Here is an 8,709-nt window from a genome sequence, read left to right on the forward strand (position 1 = left end):
GGGGGTTTCTACCACAGGTTTCTTCTATTAATAAAAAAAGAGGGGGGCAGAAATTTCTCTTAAAGCTGCTCTTGTGCCTCCCCTGCAGCCAGTGAAGAAGCTGTTTGTCACGGCCCCGCTTGCTGCGGCGAGATGCTGTAAAACCCCCTTGACTTGCTCCATCCGGGCGAGCCTCCAGGCAGGTCTCCACCGCAGCTTCGCTCCCTTAGGCAAAGGAGCGAGAACTTTTCCGAACGCACGATGGGTCTTTTGAGGAGGCTTACGCGGAACGGGAGCGCCGCTGTTTTCTGTTGAGTCTAGAAAGCGCTTTAAAAAAATAGAAGGGGGTCGCTTCCATCCGCAGGGGAAGAGGGTTGCTTTGTGTCGTTGGTCTCTGGGTTTACTTTACAGTCTGTAAAAATACTCTGTCTGGCTGTCCACATCCATCCATCCACGATATAAAGCGGTAAAAAATATATATATATATTTATATATATATAATACGGTTTATTTATACAGTTACACTTGCAAGGCAATCGATCCTCCGCTGGCCGGGCCCTTCTACCTCCAGATGCTCTGCCTGGTTGATACGACTGCAAGACAAAAGACAAACCCAACCTGAGCGACCCCATCGCGGTGGGCGAGCGCTCGCGAAAAGAAAAGGGGAATGGAAAACAGGACGTACGCGAGCGCAAAGCCTGGACCGGGAGATGGAGATGCAGACGCCGCAGCATCCGGTGAGACGGGGAGGGACATTTTGGGCCGTGAGGAGGATGGCAGTAGGGTTTCGCTGAGGGGATGGTGGTGCGGGTGGGAATGGGATGCCGGGATGCAGGCAGCATCGCCACGGCGGGCGGGGACACCGCAGCTTGTTTTTGCTGCACCCGAAAACGTGGTGCAAGGTGGAAAAAGGGTCACGGGAGGTAGAAAGGGTTTTGGGGTGAACTGGTCCCTAAGATGGAGCAAAATGACTCCTGTAAAAGACGGGAACCAAATCCTCCCTGTCTTAACCCTAGCAAGGTCTTAGACCCGAGGGATGCGGGGCGGCCGGAGAGGGGATGAGGAGCACCCTCCACGGCTCCCGGCAGGGCAGAGAGCCGGACCGCCAGCGCACGAGCCCCTGGCAGCAGAGCGGAGGCCGCCGGGGTGTAAGCTTTTCTCTTCCTAATGGTATCTATAAATAGCTCCGGCCTCCCGCTCCCAGCGGACGCTCGCTCTCTGCAGCCCATTTTGGGCAGCGAAAGCCTCTCCCCCCTTCCCAGGCATCCTCCCCAGCCCGGCTCGCGCTCCCCGGGGCCCACGGGGACGTACGCACCCTCGGGGTTCAGGCTGGACACCAGGGGCTCCGGCAGGGTCCTGGCGTGGCCGAGGAGCTGCTTGGTGCTGGCCCGGGGAGGCGAGTCGGCACCGGCGGTGGGAGGAAAGCCTACGGGATGGGGAAAAAACGCCTGGCTCAGGCAGGGCTCGCGTCTCCCGTGCTCGCCGGGCACGACCGCTGCAGTGCTGCGGGGCAGCCACGTCACCCTCTCCGGGTGCTCCGGAGGAGAAACAGTTGGGTCCCTGATTTCCCCTGTCCCCTTCCACTAGACCCCCCGCCGCCTCCTCTCGTCCCTGCGAGGATGCGGACATGGCCTCGGCCACCACGCTCGCCCTTCCCTCGCCAAACGCAAAGAGGTCATCGGGGGGTGATGCTGGCCCTCAGCCGCCTGCTTTTTGCCACCGCCGCGGTGGCATGCGGCAACGCTACGAAGGAAAGCTGCCTGCAGCCGCCCCGGCCCCAAAAGCAGCAACGCAGGATCTGACCCCTGAGCATGGCTACGAGCAGCCCCGAGGCTTCAACGGGGGTGAGGAGGAAGGAGCGCCGGGGCTGGCAGACCCCAGAGACCCCCAAGGTGGTGAGCGACTGCTGTACCACCACCGAAACCCCGTCCCTGCTGCCTAACTTCAGCGCCCAGGGCAGAACCGGCCAGTTTTGGGGCCAACCCCCTTGGAGGGGGAGGCAGGGAGCGGGCGGGGGTCCCGCGGAGCAGCCCCCGCGGCCGAGCCGGCGGCGGCGTGCTGACCTCCGTTTCTCCGGCAGGCTGGCAGCTCGCGCGGGCTCGGCTCCGGCTGGGCGTCCTCCTCGGACCTGGCCTGCAGGACAGTCACCGTGGCCCCCGTCTGCTGAATAAACTGCTGCAAATTACACTGCCTCAGCTCCTTATTTAACTCCTCCAGCTCTTGGGTCTGGGCCTGCAAAACACACACCGAGGCAGGGGGACAGGGTGAGCCGCCTGTCCCCCCCGTGCCCCAAAACCAGCTGGCATACCCCCCGGGGGGCTGCTTCCCCAGCCGGGGCTCACCGTCCCCGAGTCGGTGGAGGGGACCTTGGGGTACGGCGGCTCAGCCGCCCCTCTCCGAGGGTCTGCGGGAAGCGGGGTGCCCAGCGGGGGTGAGGAAGGTGTTGTTTTGGGGACAGCCCTGCTTTGCTGCGTCTCCACAAGAGGGTGCGAGCAGCCGTCAAATGGCGGCCGCCGCGGCGCTGGGAGACGCCGGCCGCAAACGCGATGCTCAAGACGAGATGCTGGAAGCATGGCCGCCCTGGGGAAGGGTGGCTACCACCGCCTGGCTGGGCAAAAAGCTTCTCCCTTTTGCTCCACCGAAGGGGACCCGGGGGGTGGAGGGCGGGCATCACGCAGCGTCTGGACCCCCTGATGCTGGGGGGGGCCGGGACAGGCGAGGCGGGGGGCATCATGGCTCAGCCCCACGGCTGCCATCTCCCCGCGATGAGCCCGAGCCCCTGCACAGCTTGCATGGTCAAAAGGCTTCGTGCACAGGCGCCATGGGGACCTACGCTATCCCCCTCCGTGACTCCTTTACCCAGGATGACACCGAACCTTGCGCCAATACCACTGACCCCGCACGCGGACCACTTCTTCCAGCACCATGGTCCGTGCCGGAGCGGGGTGACGCTGTGCTCCCCGTGCTCCAGCCAGCAGGAGCCCCAGCCCAGACGCAGCTTGCACGGAGAGCGATGGGCGCGGGACCCTGCGCCGGCCGGGTGAGAGCGGTGGTGTCCCCCCGACAGCGGTCACCGCCGCTGAGCCACCTCCGCGCACCCAGCCCCACGCTCACCGGCCAGGTGGGGCAGGGCCAACCCCACTCAACCCATCAGCCCCATGCCGCTGGAAAGCCGGTCCCATGCCCTCCCGAAGGTCCTACTACCCCATGGGGCCGCTCAGCCCGGTCCTATGTACCTGCAGGTTCCTTTCAGCTTCCTCCAGGGCCTTCTCCACGCTGGCCAGGTTGCTCTCCAGCTGGGTGCCTTGCTTGACCTTGGCCTCCAGGTCCCTCTTCATCTTGGTGGCCATGTCCTCCAGCTCTGTGGGGCTGGGCACAGGGGTCTCCTTCCCCCTCTTGGCCCTCTCGGCCATCTCCCACTGGATCTCCTCCTGCAGGGCTTCGGTCCGGGCGCTCAGCTCGTAGATCCTTTGGGTGTACTCCTCCAGGCTGGCCCGCAGGCTCCTAACCCGCTCCTGCCGCTCCCGCTCACACTCCTTCTCCAGCCGGAGCTCGCTCTGCCAAAACTCCTCCTCGCCCAGCTCCGTCTCGTTCCTCCGCACCAGGTGCTCCAGGTAGAGGATCTCATCCTCCTGGCCGGCGAGCCGGCCGCGCTCCCAGAGCCGTAGGTCCGTCTCCAGGGTGTCCCCGTGGGCCTCCAAGGAATGGAGCTGCTCCTGCTGCCACAGCACCCTCCTAAACAGCTCCTCCTTGGAGGGTTGGACAACCCCACCGCCCTCCAAGTCCATCCCTTCCCGTGCTTGGTGCCTCCAGCGGCTCATGGCGAACGGGTCGCCGGAGCCTGCAGGACCCAAGTTGAAGGTCATGGATTTTTTCGGCTCCCGGCACCGGGGTGCATCCGTGCCGGTGGGCCTGGGCTTGATAGGCAAACTAGCCCGGATGAACGTCCTCTCGGGGGCTTGGGGAACGCCCTCCGAGGAGGGCCGCTCGGCCACACTGGGGCCCGTCCGCCGCAGGACGAACTGCACGTCGTTGGCATACTGCCCGCACTTGGCCAGCGACTCCAAGGGACACTCCAGCGGCAGCAGCTGCCGCTCCTTCTCCCGCAGCTTCTGCACCAGCACGTAGCGGCCCGTCTGACCTGCCGGGAGGAGGTGAGCACGTCAGACGGGGAAAGCCACGGCCAGCAGCGGTGTGCCGAGGTGCTGTGACATCCCCACCGCCCCAGAGCCGGACCCCCACCCACCCAAGGTCTCCTCTTCCCGGGAAGCGCCTGCAGACGGGGCATCCCCTCGGCAGATGCCTCCGCCCGCAAAGGGGCATGCCCCCAGCAGACGGAGGTGGCTCACCGATGGCCCGCGCCAAGGCGATGACCACTTCTTGGCAGGTGGTTTGCTCCGAGACGCCGCAGACGACCCTCTGGATCCCGTCCACCCAGACCTTCAGCTCCATCCCCGCGGCTGCCGGGCCTCAGGTGCGCTGGGTCATCGCAGGACGGACTGCCTGCGGGGAGAGAAGAAACCAGGTTTCCATCCCAAGCCGCTAACGAGGAATACGAGACGCTTTAAGAGCAGCGTCATTAAATCAGCTTTAACGCCGGCATCCCGTGAGGTGCATCCTGGACCAAGCAGTTGCTCGCTGCCGCCCTCCATCCATCTCCGCGGCTCTCCCTGCGCACGGATTGCATTTTTTGTTGATATTAAAGCACCGATGTTCATCTGGGAAAAAAAAAACCCAGCTTTTTTTGTTTTGCTCACGTCTGGGCAGCGGCTCCAAACCTTTCCGTGGTGGGAAATGACGGGGTTTGTGCGCCTGCACGGCGCCCAGAAGAAGATGCCCAGGTTATTTCTGCTGCGAGCGCAGACTTTTAATGGGTTTGCTGGACTTCCACTGCGATTTCTCTGACAATTTGGCAGCGTGACACCGGGGGATTTTCCAAACAATACTGGAAAACACGCAGAAACCGCCGGCTGCCCACCCTCGCAATGGGATATTGAGAGAAGGTGCAGACATTTTAATCTAGTTACCTCCATATCAATTTATCAGAGAGGGATTAAGAAATTAAAATAAAGAGGCTTTCCACAGAAAAAAGAGTGAGCAAAGTTGGGGTTTGGGAGAGGGAGCCAGGCACGAACGCCCGCGGCGAAGCCCGGGCTCCCGCGGGATGCTCTGCCCAACACCGGGGTCCAGCTCGACTCCCAGCCGGCGGTTACTCCTCCTGCGTTAAAATAACGCCTGTTAGCCCGGGCGCACCCAACTCCTGCCTCTTCCAGCAGCTCAACAACGGTGACAGTCTTAAAAAAAAGAAAAAGAATAAGAAAAAAAAAAAAGAAAAAGAATAAGAAAAAAAAAAAAGAAAAAGAATAAGAAAAAAAAAGAAAAAGAATAAGAAAAAAAAAGAAAAAGAATAAGAAAGAAAAAGAATAAGAAAAAAAAAGAAAAAGAATAAGAAAAAAAAGAAAAAGAATAAGAAAAAAAAAGAAAAGGAATAAGAAAAAAAAAGAAAAGGAATAAGAAAAAAAAAGAAAAAGACAAAGAATAATAAAAAAAGGCAAAGAATAATAAAAATTAAGCACAAGCTGTAAAGAACTCAAATATTTGAGCTTACAGTGTTTGAAAACGCCGTGCAAACAAAGATGTATCTTTTTCCCCCGTAACACTCTTTTTTCTAGCATCAGCCTTGCCTGAAAGCCCCGGGCAGAGGAACGTACATTGGAAATATCCAGGCCCTCCGTCCAGAGGGTCCCAAACCGTTTTCCCAACCTAACGCAGCTGGTCGCAGCCTCTCCATCCTGCAGCTCCGGCTCTCCCAAGTTTGCAGCCGGGCTGCGAGAAAGCTTGACCTCGGGTTAAACACCACGTCTTGCTTATTTTTTGTTGCCTGCTCCAGTAATCCAAGGCTGGGCTCGAAGGGTTCCGCCTCCGGCCACGAGGGATTTTAGCCAGGGTGCGAGAAAGGCAAGGAGAAACGGGGGAAGATACGGCTCGGCGAGGCCGTTCCCCGCGGGTGCCGCGTCCCCTCGGTGCCACCCCTCTGCCCACCTCCGAAACGAGGGCACGGAGCGCGGGCACGGAGCGGCCGCCGCAAATACCTCGGCGCTGAGCTCATGTTTGCTTTGGCTGGGCGGCCGGGGAAAACGGGTGGGGGTGAAGGGCACCTTGGGCTCGGCCGACCTCCCTGTGAGCCCAAACCCACTAAAATTTGCAAGGTTTTGCCCAATTTCATTTCAAAGCTGGGTTTTGGCACCGCTCCCCCCAGCCTTCTGCATTCAAGGCTGCAACCGGCCCCCCGGTGCGGAGCAAAGTCCAGGCGCCGCCGCGGCACCACCCAGCTCACCCCGAAGCCACCGTCCCCCCGCCCTCCCCTGCCGCTGCGGCACCCTAACACCAAATTTGGGGTGGCAACGCATCCCGGGGAGCATCGCTCCAGCCCGGCCAGGGACCCGGCTAGCATCGAACGCGGCTTCCCCTGACTCGACCCCGTGGGGAGGGCAGGAGCTTAAAAATAAACACCAAAAAAATCACCCAGACGGTTGAGCCGCGTCGCACAGCCTCACCTTGCCCAAAAAATCCAGCGGTTGACCGAACGCTGCCGGGTGCGGGAGCGGGATGGCCGCCAGCACCCCAGTCCCAGGCACCTGTTTGGGTTCAAACCCGGCACCAACCTCCGGCCCCGCCTTGGCCGCCCGCTCCGGCAATCATTTACCAGCAGCCAGCGCACGGCACACCACCGCCAAAAAGCTGGGAGCGGCGGCCGGCTTTTCTCCCGATATGGGGGACCCCCCTGCCAAAAAGCAGCCGGCGCGTCCCTCCTCGCTGCATCTCCCCGTGCCGCATCCCCCAGCACCCCAAAATCCAACCGGTTTTATCGCTATTTCCTTAAATCCTTGCAAGCACAGGGGGTCCCCGTTCACCGATCGCTCGCCGTAACCCCTGGGGTTTTTGGGGGTCGCCGTCCCCAGCTCGCTGCTGGATAGGGGATGTTATCCACCCCCTTGCATGGGGGTGGTAAATAGGGCTGGGGGCTGCCCCCTCCTCTGCCTGCCCTCCTCGCCCCTTCCCAGGGCAGGATCAGCTCCCCCAGCCCACCTAAAACCAGCCCGGCTGCCCCTCATCCCCCAAAGCCCTGGGCTCACGGGATGAAGGCAGCTCATCCTCACCTGGGGGGGGACCAGCGATGCTCCTCGCACTCCCCAGTCCCTGCTCAAGGGGGGACGGACGGGGATGACACATGACAAACCGCAGGCAACATCTAGTCCCCAATATCCCACCACGCCAGCATCACCCTGGTTAAAAAAAAACAAAACACCCAACCCCCTAAAAACCACCAGGTAATAAACCCCAAAACCTCCACCTCGCCCCCAGCATCACCTCCGCCGTACCCCGCCAGCTCTTTACCATCACTCCTAAAAATTCAGCAGCTGACGGGCGGTCTCGTTGCTCCACTCGGAAGTATGACCCCCCCTCTCCCCAAACTTCACTGCCGACCCCTTGCTGTAATTAGCGGCTGCCTTCGTTACACCACCAGCGAGCGAAAAGGACTTTTTTTTTTTTTTTGGGGGGTGAGAATCGCTGTTCTCGGGGAAGCGGCGCTTCTCAGTTTCCAGCTGCCTCTGTTTGTATTCGCTCTATAAAGCCACTTTGATCATGAACCAGAAGTGCAGGCAGCTGCCAGGCCCCCGAAAACAGCACGGGGAAGTGAGCAGGTGGCTGCGGGCGCCAGGACGCGTGACGGCCGCTCCCAAAAGCTGCTCTCGTTTTACTCTTATTCCCCCCCCTCCGCTCCGTTCTGGATTTCTAAATCGTTTTTATTGGAAGCAGATTAACAAAGTGACTTATTTTCTGCTCCCTTCCCCATGCGATGGGTCCTAAAATTGAGAGTAGGGATGATTCATACCACGACTTCAACAAAATTTCCTAACTGGGAGTTGGAATTTCAAATGCTGACGCTAAAAAAAAAGAAAAAAAAGTTAAAAAATTAGCGATCTCAGATCTTGCAGCTTTATTTTGTTCCCTGGCGCTGCTGCCTCCCAGCCTCCCCGAAGCCGTCGGGCTAAAGGGGGAGGAGATGAAGGAGCGTTTCGGCACGTGCGGGAGGATGCGCGTTTTACGTGGCTCCCGCAAACCGCCATCCTGATGGCTGCCGGGACTCGCAAGGGTCCGGTGTCCTCCCTGGCCCTGAAATACTACACGGCCAGCCAAGAAAATTGGCCAGTCGCCCTACGGAAGCGAGGACCGCCACCGATTTGCAGGGACCCCCACCCATGTCCCCTCAGAAGCTGAGACAGCACCTTCCAGCCGAGGATGGCGAACACTTTGCAAGTGCCTTTCTCCCGCGTTTTGCCACACACAAGGAAAAAAAAAGTATTCAGTTAGGAAAAACCCACCAACTTTGCACCCAACAGCAAGGCCAGCTGCGACCCAAACCCCGCTGCATCCCAAACGCCTCTACCAGAGCTCCTCACAAGCACCGTCTGGGACCAGGTTTTGAGCCGAGCAACCCGCCAGCGCTGAGGTTTCACCCATTTTTGGGGGTTCACTCGCCTCCCTCGCTATGTCAAGCCCCGGCAGAGAGCGGGGCACGGGGCCGGGCAGGCGGGAGAGCAGCGGCACTGGGAGAGCTCCCCGACAAACTGAATTAAAACTGCAAAAAGCCAGAAGACCAACTTTTTGGGTCAGGGTGTGGGCTGGGGGTAGGGTTATAAAGACTCGTAATTAATAAATGAAGAT

At 59.9% G+C, this 8,709-nt stretch overlaps 1 protein-coding gene across 1 annotated transcript; it reads right to left on the reverse strand.

Moving 5' to 3' along the window:
* Positions 1-540: 540 nt before the first annotated feature.
* RASSF7 (Ras association domain family member 7) lies at positions 541-4,431 on the reverse strand. Its single transcript, XM_059826003.1, has 5 exons — positions 4,329-4,431; positions 3,216-4,120; positions 2,043-2,211; positions 1,295-1,405; positions 541-572 (listed from the first exon to the last, which is right to left on the reverse strand). Exons 1-5 carry the CDS (start codon positions 4,429-4,431, stop codon positions 541-543), a joined length of 1,320 nt encoding a protein of 439 aa, XP_059681986.1.
* Between the last annotated feature and the right edge of the window lie 4,278 nt (positions 4,432-8,709).

Source organism: Gavia stellata, chromosome 17 (assembly GCF_030936135.1).
Source record: "Gavia stellata isolate bGavSte3 chromosome 17, bGavSte3.hap2, whole genome shotgun sequence".
Classification (NCBI taxonomy): domain Eukaryota; kingdom Metazoa; phylum Chordata; class Aves; order Gaviiformes; family Gaviidae; genus Gavia; species Gavia stellata.

What these genes read in the sequence shown, in the direction of transcription:
- RASSF7 (XM_059826003.1), bottom strand. Translation starts at nt 4,431, where the DNA reads ATGGAGCTGAAGGTCTGGGTGGACGGGATCCAGAGGGTCGTCTGCGGC. An exon ending in AAGCTGAAAGGAACCTGCAG is followed by an intron (nt 2,212 to 3,215) that starts GTACATAGGACC and finishes TGTGTTTTGCAG; the next exon opens with GCCCAGACCCAAGAGCTGGA. An exon ending in GTCCAGCCTGAACCCCGAGG is followed by an intron (nt 573 to 1,294) that starts GTGCGTACGTCC and finishes TTTGTCTTGCAG; the next exon opens with TCGTATCAACCAGGCAGAGC.